General features: G+C 38.9%; 2 protein-coding genes and 1 pseudogene across 2 annotated transcripts; 1 reads left to right on the plus strand and 2 right to left on the minus strand.

Annotated features, from left to right (window-relative positions):
- The first annotated feature begins 3,549 nt into the window (after positions 1–3,549).
- On the plus strand, positions 3,550–8,557 carry LOC121895726 (annotated as a pseudogene).
- LOC121896349 (P2Y purinoceptor 1-like) lies at positions 6,372–7,492 on the minus strand. The gene has a single exon (XM_042410174.1). The coding sequence runs from the start codon at positions 7,442–7,444 to the stop codon at positions 6,476–6,478; it is 969 nt and encodes a 322-aa protein (XP_042266108.1). The 5' UTR covers positions 7,445–7,492; the 3' UTR covers positions 6,372–6,475.
- Positions 8,558–14,509: 5,952 nt separating the features above from the next.
- On the minus strand, positions 14,510–15,499 carry LOC121895727 (P2Y purinoceptor 1-like). Its single transcript, XM_042409149.1, has one exon. The coding sequence runs from the start codon at positions 15,494–15,496 to the stop codon at positions 14,510–14,512; it is 987 nt and encodes a 328-aa protein (XP_042265083.1). The 5' UTR covers positions 15,497–15,499.
- Between the last annotated feature and the right edge of the window lie 814 nt (positions 15,500–16,313).

Genomic DNA, 16,313 nt, shown 5'->3' on the forward strand with positions numbered 1-16,313 from the left:
GGTGCACATGCAAAAGAGAGTAACAAACTCTTAAAAAAGTACTCCACCAATTTCACATTGCACCTTGTTGGACTCACGATGGACAGTTTGAAAAAAGTACTGGAAGTAATATATCATCCACAATGCAACTTGACTACCGACAGTTCAGTCGGATATTTGGGTGTGTTAAGCTAATAGCAGGCAGCCAATGTAGCCTGGAGCTGCTATAACCTCAAGCAGAGATGAGGAGCCACCTATACTTCTTTCTAACTCTACACTCCCAGATTTCATTTTTATATATACTTGTAGTCTTCTCCCCCAACCCAATGACTCAAGTGATGTTACTTAAGAGAATTTATTAGATCATGCAAGCAATACAACTTTTTCCACATATGCAATTGTGGTGGAGTTCCCCTTTAATCAAACATCCTGCATAAATAAAGGTGAATAAATGAATTTTAAAAAAAACTAAGATATAAATGGATCATGCACACACCTTAAGACCGGTTTAACAATACCCAATTAGACATTTGTAAAACATGTAGGTCAGAGCAGAGACACTAATACATGCATGTGGAACTGCCCATACTTGTGTGGGTTAAAATAATGCAGATCCTATCTAATAGTCTGTGTTTTGAGTTTGTCTGTGCCTTTCTTATCTTGGGACTGTTTTGTGCTGATCTGAAACCATCAGGTTTGAAGATAAACTTGGTTATCTTCTGTAATCTGCAAGCAATGGAGAAAAAAATACAGATGTGCCAAATGTTTACCAATGGCTGACGTGCATGTGAGGTAATATACTCTGACTCAGTATCTACAACATGAGAACATTACATTCATTACCAAATCAACACTGTACTCTTTAATGAAGAAACATTGTTTCTGACAACAGCATAACAAATTATTTATAAAGTATATGCCTTTGTTTCTTCTATTTTCTTCATTCAAGATGGGAGAGAGGGATATCTTTTACTTTTTTGGACTTTTTTTTTTTTTTTTTTTTACTAAATAAGCATATTAAATACTTACTTTGGTGCGCAGTGATAGAGAGATTGCACATTTAATATTTAATAGCTCACTAAAATTGTGCATTGTGGAAGTTTGTAAAATCTAGATGGTGTTTGAGCAGAGAAGCAAAATAGCTGTAACAGCAAAAAATCAGGACAGAGGGTTCAGAGGGGGACCTCAGCATGATTAGATTTATTTGGATAAAAAGGCAGCAGAAAGGACCTGTCTAGCTAGGGACATACAGAGTTATACATTAACTTAGATTAGATTAGATTTAATTCATCTTTACTGTCATTGCACAGAGTACAAGTACTGAGACAACGACATACAGCTTAGCATCTAACCAGAAGTGCAAAAGAAGCAGTAAACTGCAGTGCACACTTGCCTTTCAACCAGAGACTCAGCAGGACTGTCGAATGATAACCTCAGAGGCCGCGAAGACCTATTTTACTGACAAATTCTGTGTTTCTGCTTGTGTGCTCAGTTTTAAACATTTTATGCACAATGTGGTTTTAATAGAAAATATTGCTTAGATGCGTTTCATCACACCACATAAACAGGCCTGCAGAACAACATGTTGTTTCATTGTACAATATGTTGTATCTGCTTAAAACCACACATTTAAATTTATTTCAAAAGCTATCAGGCCCCTCTTCACTTGACATTTGAGTCTATATGACAGCTCAGTGAGGAGTGCATCTGTGGTTTTGCTATATCCTGCGTACTTTTTTGCAAGGGTGTGTGGTTGTGCTCTACATTACTAGATGTGGTGATTATTGCCACATAGACAAAATGTACAAACCAGATGAATCACAGATTTGCACACTGGAGTGTTTTGTGATGTTGCATTTGTTTGCTCCAATTTTGGTCTAATAATTTTAGCATTTGACATTTAATATCATGCTGTGCACACTATAAAGAACGGATGCATGACACACACACACACACACACACACACACAAACCCCTAAAAACTAATTGAGACATGAGAAACAAGGCATACTATGTGGCAGAGGGCCGAACATAAACATAACTCTAATAGATTCAAAGTTAAATAAATATTGTAGATGTTGGCAACGTTTGGAGAAGAAAAGCTGGATGAAGATCAACTTGAGAATGCTCAAAATACGATACACACGGACCTCAACAGGCATTTAAACAAGCACACACACACACACACACACACACACACACACACACACACACACACACACACACACACACACATACCACACATTGTTCTTTAAAGTGACCCCTATCAGTTTTAAAAGAAACACATGTAGACATGTAGTTCACATGTTTGTCAAAGGTTTATTCTGAGCCAAAGAGCATACAGTTTTGTCATAAGTATAAACAGTAAAAAGGCAGCAAGAAAGACTAATATGTCTTTTTGTTTTTTTAAATTTTTTTTTTAGGATACGCAAAAAAGTGATTGACATGACATACAAGGCATGACAAGGTGAGACAAGGAGAGACATATATCAACAAATACAGACAGACTTATTAAACGGGAGGCTAATAATAGAATGCAGACAAAACAAATTATTAGAGAAAAAACCTCAAAAAACAAATAAATGAATGAAGGCAAAGAGACATGCATTAGCATCGCTGGCATGCTGTTGGTTATTTGTGCATGTGCTGTGTGGTTGAGTATTGTGTGGTATGTGTGTTCATTTTTTTGTGCGTGGTGAGTGTGTGAGTGAGTGCTTGTGGGCCTACGGATGGTGAGAATGAAAGGAATCCATAGCTTTTTGAATGTTTCTGCTTTGTTTCTGCTTTTGTTTCTTTCTGTCTTTAGCCTTTCCATTGATAGGTATTCAGAGAGTAAATCAAGCCATTGGGATATTGTAAGATTATTTCTATTTTTACAGTTGAGTAGTATTGTTTTCTTAGTGATTACTAGTGTGACCATGGTGGGCTGCTCATATTTCAGTGGCGGTTCAAGTTGGGAAAGGTCACCAAGGAGGCAGATGGAGGGGCAGAGTGGGATGCTGCGACCCAAGATAGAAGATAATTTGTGTGTGATGTTTGTCCAGAATGCTTGTATGAGTGGGCAGAGCCAGACTGCGTGAATTTTGTCATCTGTGGTGTTAGCTGTACAGTGTAGGCATGTGTCATTTTCTGTGAGTCCCATTTTGTGCAGTTTATACTGGCTGCAGTGTACTCTGTGTAGAATTTTGTATTGAATTAGTCTTAATTAGTCTTTTTATAACAACAATGAATCAAATGACAACCTATACTATGCGAATGGAATTAGGAGCCCACAGAGAATTATAAACCAAATCTAGCTCTATGAGGCTTTTTATCCTCTTTGGCTCACTGGCTTTGGTTTTACAACCTGCACATTCTCTGAATTCATCATTATTAGTGCTCTCATTAACCCTTTTACCAACAGCAACAGGCAGCTGTTATATATATATACAAGTAACATACTTACAAGAGAAACTGGAAACAGATTAGGAAGAGATCTTGGTTAGTTTGAAGACTATGAACTGCAATTAATTGTTCAGTAAGTTCTGTCTCTTCCACAGTGATGGGGTCATATCCAACCTTGGCATTCGTCATGCTATTTTCAGCAACTCTGTGCGGCAGTTGTGATGGTGTAACCCATAGATGGAACAGCTGGCTTAACATGAAAATCCTAGTAGAAGAGCTTCATTCTCAGGGACATCAAATCACAGTGCTGCATTCTTCCACCAGCTGGTACATTTCCGAATTCTCACCCCATTACACCTCCATCACCGTCACCCAGGAGCAGTCCCAAAACATAGAGAGCCAAGCCTTCATGACCACTTGAAGAGGTCTATAGAGACAGTGTCAAGGCTCGCTGTGGGCATTTCTGAACCTTTTCAACATGATAGGGGAAAACCAGAAAGTTGTGGCAAAACTAGCCATCAGCATCTTTGAGAATGAGAATTAAGGAGCTGAAGGAAACTGGATATGATCTAGTTCAGGTGGAATGCTGTTGGCACACAATCTCCAGTAATTGTTTTCCCATTTCTCTAACAAAATTGAGTTTTTTCAAAGAATAAATAATACAATCTATCATAGCGTATTGGTTTACATGTACCACTATGTCTCCAATCCACCTTATCCGGCTGTGTGCAATCATTATTTTGGACATGATGTTAGCGTCATGTCTCTCATCCAGGGAGCTTATCTCTGGTTAATTTGGGTTGACTTTACATTCAAGTCCCCTCACCTCACCACGCCCAATGTCATCTACATTGGAGGGCTTCAGTGTAAGCCCTCCAAACCTCTTCCATTAGATTTAGAGGAATTTATGCAGAATTCTGGTGAACATGGGGTGATCATCATGACTCTGGGAACCCTGCTTAGAGACCTTGGCCCTGAGATATCGAAGATCTTCATCTCAGCATTTGCTAACCTCCTTCAGGGTTGTTTGGAGACACATGAGGGAAAGACCTGTCACTCTGAGAAACAACACCATGCTAGTTGAATGGCTGCGATATACTAGGTCACTCTAAAACCAAGGTTTTTGTCATAAATGGGGGTACTAACAGCCTTTACGAGGCCATCTACCATGGTTTCACAGTTCTGGGCGTTCCTCTCATCTTTGACCAGTACGACAACATGGCGTGTATGAAGGCCTGGGGAGTGGCTGAGATTGACGTGACAAAACTGGATGTAAAGTCTCTGACAAGTGCTCTGAAGAATATTTTAGACCCAGAAAAGTCCTTTAAACAAAATATGCTCAAACTCTCAAAACGTTATCATGACAAACCAATATAGCCGAACGACAGTGCCAATTTTTTTTGGATGGAGTATGTCATGAGACACAAGGGTGCAGCACAACTGCACAACAAGTCATATAAGTATGCCTATCACTGTGGGGATGTGATAGCAGTCATTGTAGCATTTTCTTTGCTAATCATGGCATTAGTTTGGGTTTCTTTTAGAACAAAATGTCTCATTCGACATCTGATAAGGACCAAATCCAAGTCCAAGAGTGAACAGATAACTTGATGATAAATAAATCTTGAGAAAGTTGATAAAAATGAGATAATAAAGGGCCATAATTTACAGTGGAAAATACACTATGTAATGTCAACAGGGGGCAATATACAGGACTAAAATTAATATATTAATGAGAAAGTGTTGAAAATTCAAATTAGATAACACCTTTAACATGTTCAAATTATTAGTATTTTAACCCTTACATAATGTTTGGGGCAAACCCATTTGACATTTGAAAGCAGTGAAGACACCCTGAGTGATATTCTGTAAGTCTGAAAATGTTATGACTTTTCTTAAAGTGGCCCAGGATATATGTACAGAAATGGAAATATTTAAAAATTGTTTATTTTTGCACAGCTGATATAAATATTTCTACATAGGGTGTTCTGGGTCAAGTTTGACCTGTATTTATTCAAAAGGATTTTAAAATCCCTAGAGGAGGTCAAATCAAGGTTAAGGATAGTTATGTGGAATCTTGAAACTGTGAAATTATAGACTGACATGTCTGTATATTTTTGTCATTGGGACAGTGGGTACAGAGCTCAAGGGAACTTTGACACTGTCACAAGAACTGCCTGTGATCCCACCATATTGTTACATATGTTACATTTGCCAGGGTTCCCACCCAGGTGGGCATCTGCACCTGAAAGCAAGCCCATACAAAGTAACAAACTCATCAAATCCCAGACAACCAACATAGTGGTTGCCCAACACAGTCCTCCCTAGAGTGGAGGGGATGAAAAAGAAGACAGTGAGTTGAAGAGGAAGTATTAGAAGAGGATGACAACATGGAGGAAATGAGAGAGAGGCCCTTGTGACTTCTCTAATCCTGCCCTGATCAATCTGCAGTACCACAGTCAATTGTCACAAGGGGACAAAAGAGAGGGAGATGCAACTTCTGCATGACAAAAAAGGTTGGTAAAAGTAGTGTTTTTTGTAGTTTTGTTTATTTTGAAATTTGCAAACCATTGTGTTGTTTTGTTTTATGACTAATACACTCAATGCAAAGTTGATTGTGTACAATTGACAAAGGAGGGCATGTGGTTTTCAGGCAGAGTTGATTTATGGTTTTAAAGTGTTGTTGCATCCTTCACTTTCAATAAAATTCATATAAATAATTATAGCTCTTTTGTTCTCCTGTTTTAGATAACATGAAATCATAATATAGTGATTGTGAATGTATTTTCTCTATAAATGAATATAAAAAAAGAAAACACTCTCTGCTCTCTAAAACATAAAGGATAAATATATGGAGGACCACAATGGTAATAAGTTATCATTTTACACACACACACACACGCACACACACACACACACACACACACACACACACACACACACACACACACACACACACACACTAGAATTGCACTAGAATAATGACAAAAATAATAACTCAATGTGACATTAAAAAAACACACACGATACATCATAACATAATAACAAACTAGAGGGGCCACAATTGGAATTACTAGGAGATATGTTTACAGAATTACTATTAATAAATTGTGTTAAACCCCCTCCGTAATTTGTGCTGCAGGCACACTGCTAGAGTTGAGTGTCTGACGAGTTCGCTGGAGCAGCTGTCTGAGCTGAGCAGTAATATCTTCATTTCCATGAAGATAAACCAGAGGGTTGAGAGCACTGTTCAGACACACAAGTCCACGACTTATCTGATGAGCAATGTAGACTCTATTAGACCATTCACGGCATATCTGATGTTTTAATAAAACTCTTGACCAGAGGTTGAGATTCCTCAACACATGATAGGGGATGTAACAAACAGAGAAGAGAACAATCAAGATGAGCAATAATCTCAAGCATCTCTTTTTCTGTACCTTGTCAATGGTATTTTTGCGGCAGAGAATGACAATCACATGTCCATAGCAGCCCAGTGTGATGAGGAATGGCAGACAAAACCCAGTGAGTGTCCATCCAAGGCTGTATTTCAGGTAATCCTCAACATATTTCTTGTGGGTGGTATCGTAGCATTTCCCAGGCTTGTTTCTAAATGTTTTGGTGTAGAACATGTCCGGAAGACTTTGAATGCTCACCAAAAGCCAAACCATGACTGAGATAGCCACAGAGTGGGTAATAGTGAATCTTCCCATCATTCTCACTGGATGGACAATAGCCAGGTACCTGTACACACTTATACAAGTAAGGAACCCAATGCTGCCATATAAATTCAGGTTGAAGCAGAATCTTGTTATCTTGCAGAATGTATCTCCAAAGATCCATTTACTCCTCATAAAATAGTACACCATCAGAAACGGGAGTGTGAGCAGATACAGAATATCTGCAAGACCAAGGTTCAGAACAAAAACATTGATGATCTTTAGTTTCTTCCAGTTGTGCAGCAAAGACTTCAAACCCCATCCATTAGCTACCAGACCAACGATGAATACTAAGATGAAAACAGGAGGCAGGAATCTGCTTGAAAAGTCAAAGTTGACACGTTGACAAGATGTGTAATTCATTGTCCAAATCCTTCCTTCTTTGAGTGTGCTGGTGTTTTATAGAAATGGGATGTGAATAAATAGTGAGAGAAAGAAAAATGTGACTTTTTTCTGAGAGGACTTCCTTTACAGTCTGTGGGTGAGACTTCTCTTGAATTTGTCGTCACAGTGTTTAAAAATGGAAGATTATGTGGAAATCTAAAGCCAACCCTCTCACAAAGGCAGGAACTGATTCTTACTTTCATATGAATGCTGATCATGCCTATTATCATGTCAGTTTTCCCTGACATGAAAAAAAAATCTGCCAATCATTCTTGAATTTAGCTGCTTCCAGTTACTCTGTCAGTTCTATGTGGGGATGTGTGGACTAAATAGTGAAATACCTCACTTTAAACTCAGTTACTGAAATAACACCTGTGAGTGCATGTTCTTTAAAACAAGTGAGTGCTTAAGGTTTGTCTAAATTATCAATGCTCACTTTGGGTGTGTACAATCACTCGCACCCCCATGGGTGAGTCCTATATTTCATTAGTATGTATGTCACATTAAAGTTTCTCACAAGAAACAGTCCGTATAAATCTTCCTTCAAGATGCAGTCTTTGAATGCTGGGGTATTGCAGCATTGCTTAATCAATATGTACAACAGGTAATTAAAGATGTGTTCTGTCAGAGCTCGGGGTATCTCTCTCTCTGTTCAGTTATCAGGCTCTGAGGTGCTTGCTTGATCATTTTAGAGGAACATGTAAAGGATCTCTTTGGGCCTCCGTCTTGAGTGGGGCATCTTTACCTGTTTGCAGTGGCTGGTGTGCAACCATGTGGCTCTCTCTGCGACTCTCTGCTGAGATGGTGGTGAGGAGGACTTGGTATTGCCCTTGCCACCTGGTCTGGTTCCAACATTTTCTCCAAAAGTCCTTATCACCACCCAGTCTCCAGGCTCGAGGTTATGTAGGTTGCCTGGCCTTTCTTGAGGAAGCGCTGCTTTCATCTGTGTGTGGATTGCACTAAGAACAGAGGACAAGTTTGCACAGTACCTCAGCATTTCATTAGTACATTCCTCTGTGCCAGGGAGTTGTCTTTTAGCTGGTCCAATACCTTTGTTTATTGGTCTGTCAAATAGGATTTCAAAAGGACTGAGATTGATTCTGAGTCTGACATGTGCTCTTAACACCAGGGGAAGAACCTTTGTCCAGGTTAGTCCTGTCTCAGCACATTTGGTCAGTTTGTTTTTGAGAGTGCCATTTTCTCTCTCTACTACCCTTCCACTCTATGGGTGGTAGGCACAGTGTTGTTTTAGGTAAATTCCCAAATAGTCAGATAGCAAAGTGATTGCTTTGTTCACAAAATGTGTGCCATTGTCACCACTGATTTTTCTTGGAATACCAAATTTGAGTATTATTTCCCTTATCAGCATCTTTGCGCTGTCACTAGCATTCATTTTTGTTGTTGGGAAGGCCTCAACTCATTTGGAAAACATGTCTACTGTGACAAGACAGTATTGCTTCCCTTCAATTGGACTTAATTCAATAAAGTCCATTTGTAGGCGTTCAAATGATTCGTTTTGCAGAGGGTGTGTGCTTTGCAGCATCTGTTGTCCCCATGTAGCTCTGTAAATCTGTTAAGTCAGCTGTAGTGGCATCTGTGTACAACATCTGTAAAGAGGAAGAGGTTAGAGCTTTGCCACTGCGTCTGCTCTTGCATTTCCTGTTGAAACAGAGTCTGTGTTATTTGTGTGCGCCTCGCTATACATATTGCCTGTTTGGGTACTAGTACAGCATCCAGCAAATCTGCTACTGATCCGTCCACAAAAAGCTCCAGTGCTGCATTAACCAGTGGTGTGTCCTTAAGGTCTCACCTTGGACTGCACATTTCATTTGTTGCCACCATGCAATCAGCAGTGGGAATAAGAGTTGCAGGGTTAGGCATAGCACAGTAAGGCGCTTCCAACAACATTGCATAATATATCATCCATCTAGCGGCAGAGCAGTCTTGCTCCAACAGAATAATTGACATGGAATGTGGTACCAGTAGTGTCAAGTTTTGATTATCTACCAAATCTCTGGAAGCCATAATGGTTTTTTCTGCAGCTGCTACTGGTCAACATTGTACGGTATTTACTCTCGCCCAGAGAGTTGTAGGAATATCTGTCAGCTCTAGGGAGTCAGCTGTTGCAATGACTAAAAGTCTTGCTTGTTTCTGATAAGAATGATGATTCAACACAGTCTTTCACCACAGACCTAAGTCCCTCCTGTTTCCGATCCTGTTTTGACCCTTTTGCCAAAGAAAAATGTGGAACTGAGTCATGCATTTTGAAAAAGCAATATTTATGGTCTTCTAGTACTTTCTCTCCTCCTGCACATGTCCTCTTTCCAATACAACCACCTCATACTTAATCTGTCACTTTGTGTACCTGTTTTAAGCCATCCCTGTTCATATGTTTTGTCCTGTTCATATGAGATGTGTGTGGTGCAGTGAAAATCCTATTACTTCATGTATTGTATGTCCTATCTCTTCATGTGTCTGTGCTTTTTACACTAATTCTGCTCTTACAGCCCTTGGGTTTTTTCCTTTCAGCTGCCACTCATACGCATACATTAGATCTCTGTATTGAGTCAATGGCAACAAGTAAATGTCTGTTACTTCATTGTTATGTTTCTACCTCATAAGGTTAACCACATATTTACATGTGCCAAGCATGATGAGAGATATGCTTATTGATAGATTTATATTTGAATGAGTCTTGGTGGTTTTATTTGGTAATATATATCTGTATATATATATATATATAGACATTTCTTTATTCATGCTTAACAGTAGTTTATGTCCTATTGTTTTCAAGATGCCAGTGTCTAATGGTGATTTATTTGTTATTCTAGACTGATGAGAATACTGTGTGTTGAATTGTGCCATTAAATTAAGGTAAGTATGCAACTGGTCTTTATCTGTCTCCATGCTCTTGTAGTAGCACGGAGGACATGTGGTCATTTTTCTCATCAACTGTCTGTCTGAATGGTTTCGTCATGTCTGGTAGCCCGAATATCTTTGTATTCTGTAGAGCTGTTTTAAGTATGTAAAAGTCCATGTCACTTTCTTATGTGCAGTCAGTCCTCTACCATAAATTATGACTGCTAACTGGTACTGTATGAGGTAATTCCTAGAAATGGCATCACCTGCTTCTTTGTTTGTTTGGAATATTTTGTATATGTAGTTGCTACATGTTCTGGATATAAGGATTTACCTTGTTCTATGGTCACGCCCCAGAAAGATCACCTGTCGCTGCACCAATTTGCTAAGACTAGCTTGGTGACCATTACCATATCATTTTATATGTTGCAACAATTTTTTTGTATTATTTTCACAGGCCTCTTCTGTTGGTGAACAGATCATTAAGTCATCAATCATACTGTAAGAGAGTAAGGTTAAACCCTGTCTTTTAATGCTGCAGAAAACATTGCTGTACTTTCACAATACCCCTGTGCTAATCTGGTCCAGCTGTACGTCTTCCCTTTAAAGGAGAAGGCAAAGCCAGTACTGGAAATCTATGAGCACAAGAAAACTGAAAAATGGATTAGCCAAATCAACAATTTCAGTTGGTTGCACATGCTTAATCAGACCAACATTTTACGGTATTTACTCTCGCCCAGAGAGTTGTAGGAATATCTGTCAGCTCTAGGGAGTCAGCTGTTGCAATGACTAAAAGTCTTGCTTGTTTCTGATAAGAATGATGATTCAACACAGTCTTTCACCACAGACCTAATTCCCTCCTGTTTCCGATCCTGTTTTGACCCTTTTGCCAAAGAAAAATGTGGAACTGAGTCATGCATTTTGAAAAAGCAGTATTTATGGTCTTCTAGTACTTTCTCTCCTCCTGCACATGTCCTCTTTCCAATACAGCCACCTCATACTTAATCTGTCACTTTGTGTACCTGTTTTAAGCCATCCCTGTTCATATGTTTTGTCCTGTTCATATGAGATGTGTGTGGTGCAGTGAAAATCCTATTACTTCATGTATTGTATGTCCTATCTCTTCATGTGTCTGTGCTTTTTACACTAATTCTGCTCTTACAGCCCTTGGGTTTTTTCCTTTCAGCTGCCACTCATACGCATACATTAGATCTCTTGGATCATATTTTACAAATTGTGGTGTATGATTTAGTTGAGGGCCAAAGGCCAGCCTATATCCCCGGAAGCAGTCCTTGGATGAAGTAGGATTTCAGATGTGTTTCCCATGGCAAGTCATCTTGGTTGTTTGCAGGTTTTGTGAGACCACTGTTTGCATCATACACTTTGGTCAGATGCACCAGGTAATCTGCCACTGCTTCGTTTGGTTCTTGTTTCCATTTGTGGAGTGAACCTAGCCTCTATTTGTGTGAGCAGTGCATTGATATGGCCCTGGTAATTTGCATAGTCACTTGTCACAAGCATAGTCACAAGTGATTTCACATCACTTGGTTCTTTTTCCTGTTTTTGCTATTTTTGGTACCCATGTCTCAATGGTCTGATTGTAATTATTCTGTAATTATCAATAAGTCATCACTTCTATGCAGACCCCTTCCTTTTCCTGGTTCCCAATTTCGCTGTTAAACACGTTCAATTTATGGCAGTCAAATCAGCCTTTATACCAAACTTTTGAACCACTGTATAAAAGGCTCAGACATTTCTGGGTGCATATCACTTTAATACTCACATTATCTGGTTATAGGAGATGACGTATGTACCTCGTTTTGCCATTGTATGTGGAAAAAGTGAGTGCTCAAGTTCAGCGTGCACCACATTATAGTTTAGGTTCACTTACCTGTGACGATTATCATCCTTATTACTTCCTGTGTGATCCAGTTTGTAATATTCCAAGTATTGAGTCAATGACAACAAGTAAATGTCTGTTACTTCATTGATATGTTTCTATCTCATAAGGTTAACCACATATTTACATGTGCCCAGCATGATGAGAGATATGCTTATTGATAGATCTATATTTTAATGAGTCTTGGTGGTTTTATTTGGTAATATATATCTGTATATATATATAGACATTTCTTTATTCATGCTTAACAGTAGTTTATGTCCTATTGTTTTCAAGATGCCAGTGTCTAATGGTGATTTATTTGTTATTCTAGACTGATGACAATACTGGGTGTTGAATTGTGCCATTAAATATTGTTAGAACACAATACAGTTCAGAGAAGAGATTACTTCTCCTCATCTTTATACCTGTGTCTTGACTGATACACCACCTTGTTTACTGCCAAACCTAAACGAGCTAGCCCTACCTAATTAGCTAACACACACACACATACACACACAAGAACAGTCTGCTATAACTACTCCTTTTTTTAAGAAAGAGTGTAGGAGTTGTAATAAATCAAATCCATTGATATTCATTAAATTTTGAATGTTTTGATGACACAATGTGCTCATAGGCAACATAAGCACAAATTCAGACCGAAACAACTTTCCCAGCTGCACTGTTACAAATTGCTGTTACTTTACATCAAAATGTCAATAGTATAATGCTGTTATCAAATGAACACAATAAACACTGAGTGGTTGTCCTATAGCTTTTAATTATTTCAATCAAGTCAAGCAAGCTCCATCTATACAGTGCCAAATCACAACAAAAGCAGTCTCATGACTCCCCTCATGTAGAGCAGGTCAAGACCATACTCTTTAACAAGACCATCCTCTTGTAATGTGTTTCTTTCTTTTAATTTTTTATGACAAACACTTTGAACTGCCCCGCTGATGAAATACACTATATGAAAAGACCCGACCCATCCTGTCTTTTCCTTCTCCATTTTTCCTCTCTTTCCTACACACCACACACACTGGCTCTCACTTCTATCTATTTCAGAACACACCATATCACTATGGTCTGCTGTCAGGCCACTGACAGCCACAATAATTTCAATGAATGTAAAAAACAAAATCAATTTTGAATGGTGCCTTTTGATTAATATGGGTTGAATTTAACCCAGAAAACCCAATTTGTGTATATCAGCTGCACAACATTATCAGGCCAAATGAGAAAAGTATTCAAGGCGTTTCACTGCTCTCAAATGTGAAAGTGGGTCAGACTGGACTCTTCGACCTCTGCCGTGCATGGTTTTTCCCTCAGCGATGAGCCGCCACTGGTTCACATGTTGAAATCCCATCCTCGTCGCCAGAATTGTTGTGGAAATTCAGAGAGCAAGTTGTCTTTCAGAGTTTTATTGCAATAACCAGTTCACATTTAGTAATGCAGGTCCCCCGCTTTGCTAGGCTGAAGAGATGCTGTACGAAGTTCAGTGTCAGTATTTGTACATACAGCCATATGCATCATAATCATCCCATATTCATAATCCTAATATGTTTCTTTTAATTAGTTTACAATCTCTCTGGGGAGTTTTTCGCGGTGTTCTGAGAATTAAGAGTTGAAAGCCGAATCCTTGACTGTCTTTCCTCCTAAAGAACTTTCCCTCTCTGCCTCTGTCTAATGAGTAAAGTTACAGTACAGTAACGTTGCAGTGACTGAGCCCCACAGCTCACCTTTGCTGGTACCTGTTAAGAGCATTTTCACATGAGAAGCAGAGAAGAAGAAGTATTACAATGTGCTTTTGACTATAAAGCAGAATAACACAATCTTATGACAATAGCATAAGAGTATAAGTTTCCATTTCAGCTGTGTATCAATAGGACATTTTAATTTCTCAAACTATGTCCTGTCTTAAACAAATAGTGAGCATGTGTGGAACCATGTTTCCCCACCATTTGACATATTGCATGATCAGAATCACTCCACAAACAAACGTGTTCTGAAAGTAGACAGTGACACATGAAAGAGCTGTGGTTGTCTGAATTTCCTGTTTATTTGGAAGATCTTTCTGCACGTGGTAATGACAGCACAACAACCACAAAATCAAAAATGTTACTTGACACAGCAGAAGTAATACCCAGGCAAAGGATGCAACAAGAGAATGACTGACAATTTAATTCATATTGTAGTAATATAATGGCACTTGTTGTGATGGGCAGCTACTTGATAAGCTTGGAAGAACAGCTGCTTGAGATATTTGTTTTATTAAGTAACTGATATTAAAATCTTAACTGATATTAATCTTCATCTGTAGTTTGTGCCACAGGCACACAGCCGTAGTTTGACAGAAACAAATGGCTGGACATCTGACGAGCTTGCTGGAGCAGCTGTCTGAGCTGAGCGGGAATATCTTCATTTCCATGAAGATAAACCAGAGGGTTGAGAGCACTGTTCAGACACACAAGTCCACGACTTATCTGATAAGCAATGTAGACTCCATTAGACCATTCATGGCATATCTGCTGTTTGGACAGAACTCTTGACCAGAGGTTGAGGTTCTTCAACACATGATAGGGGATGTAACAAACAGAGAAGAGAACAATCAAGATGAGCAATAATTTCAAGCATCTCTTTTTCAGTACCTTGTCAGTGGTATTTTGGTGGCAGAGAATGACAATCACATGTCCATAGCAGCCCAGTGTGATGAAGAATGGGAGACAAAACCCAGTAAGTGTCCATCCGAGGCTGTATTTCAGGTAATCCTCAACATATGTCTTATGAGTGGTATCGTAGCATTTCCCAGGTTTGTTTCCAAATGTTTTGGTGTAGAACATGTCCGGTAGACTTTGAACGCTCACCAACATCCAAACCATGACTGAAATAGCCACAGAGTGGGTAACAGTTAATTTTCCCATCACTCTCATTGGATGGACAATGGCCAGGTACCTGTACACACTTATGCAAGTAAGGAATCCAATGCTGCCATATAAATTCAGGTTGAAGCAGAATCGTGTTATCTTGCAGAATGTGTCTCCAAAGATCCATTTACTCTTCATAAAATAGTACACCATCAGAAATGGAAGTGTGAGCAGATACAAAATATCTGCAAGACCAAGGTTCAGAACAAAAACATTGACATGTCCCAGTTTTTTCCATTTCTGCAGCAAAGACTTCAATCCCCATCCATTAGCTACCAGACCAACAATGAATACTGAGATGAAAACAGGAGGCAGGAATCTGTGTTCAAAGTCAAAATTGACACGAGGACAAGATGTGTTATTCATTCTGTCTTCTGAAAAGAAGTTAGTTCAAACCCTTTCCTTATAAGAGGTGGAAGAGAACATGACCTACTATATTCAAATGAGGCTTCCTGTTTGAAGCATTGCTGTTTCACATGCAGATCTGAGATCACAGATTAATCTGTGGGCCAAATTTCACAAGACATGCGTGCATGCTTTGTCCATTTGCTTATTTACAACCTCTGCTCATTATCATATCATTTGAAAAGCACAATAGAATTTTTTTTACAACATACCACAGTGGATGTGGTCTCTAGGTTCTTGGAAGCTGTGGTGATTTCTAAAAGTAGACATATCTTTTGAAAATCTTTACACAGGAGTGAACAGACAGTGGACGTTCACATGACCTGCTTAAGTGTAAAACATGGTTTTATATAGTTAGTGCCATGATATAACAACATTTTAAGGTTGAACATTACAGTCAGAATTTCCATATGTACCTCCTTATTTGACAGCATGCTGCAAAAATGCCCTGTCAAATTTAAATGAAAACATTTTGGATATGAGCTTTCTTTGGCTTGAAATAAGCAAATTTGGCTGCCAGTGCAGTCAGTGATTTTCACTTGATAGTTTTCTTAAAATGAGTCAAAATGTCCAATTACCAGAAGTGTTAAAAAAGGTAAAACAACAAAACATCACACAGGGAATACCGGTATAGAGTCATGCACACTAAGCACTGAGCCAACATGTCAACTGACTACTGGTGCAGTGGACCAATAACTTTGGTCCAAACTGACATATCTTATCAACTGTTGGATTGCCATGAAATTTTGTACAAACATTCACGTTCCCCTTATGATGT

This window comes from Thunnus maccoyii, chromosome 4, assembly GCF_910596095.1.
Source record: "Thunnus maccoyii chromosome 4, fThuMac1.1, whole genome shotgun sequence".
NCBI classification, from domain to species: domain Eukaryota; kingdom Metazoa; phylum Chordata; class Actinopteri; order Scombriformes; family Scombridae; genus Thunnus; species Thunnus maccoyii.

Excerpts from the sequence above, each read along its gene's own strand:
- LOC121896349 (XM_042410174.1), bottom strand. The coding sequence starts at position 7,444 with ATGAATTACACATCTTGTCAACGTGTCAACTTTGACTTTTCAAGCAGA.
- LOC121895727 (XM_042409149.1), bottom strand. The coding sequence starts at position 15,496 with ATGAATAACACATCTTGTCCTCGTGTCAATTTTGACTTTGAACACAGA.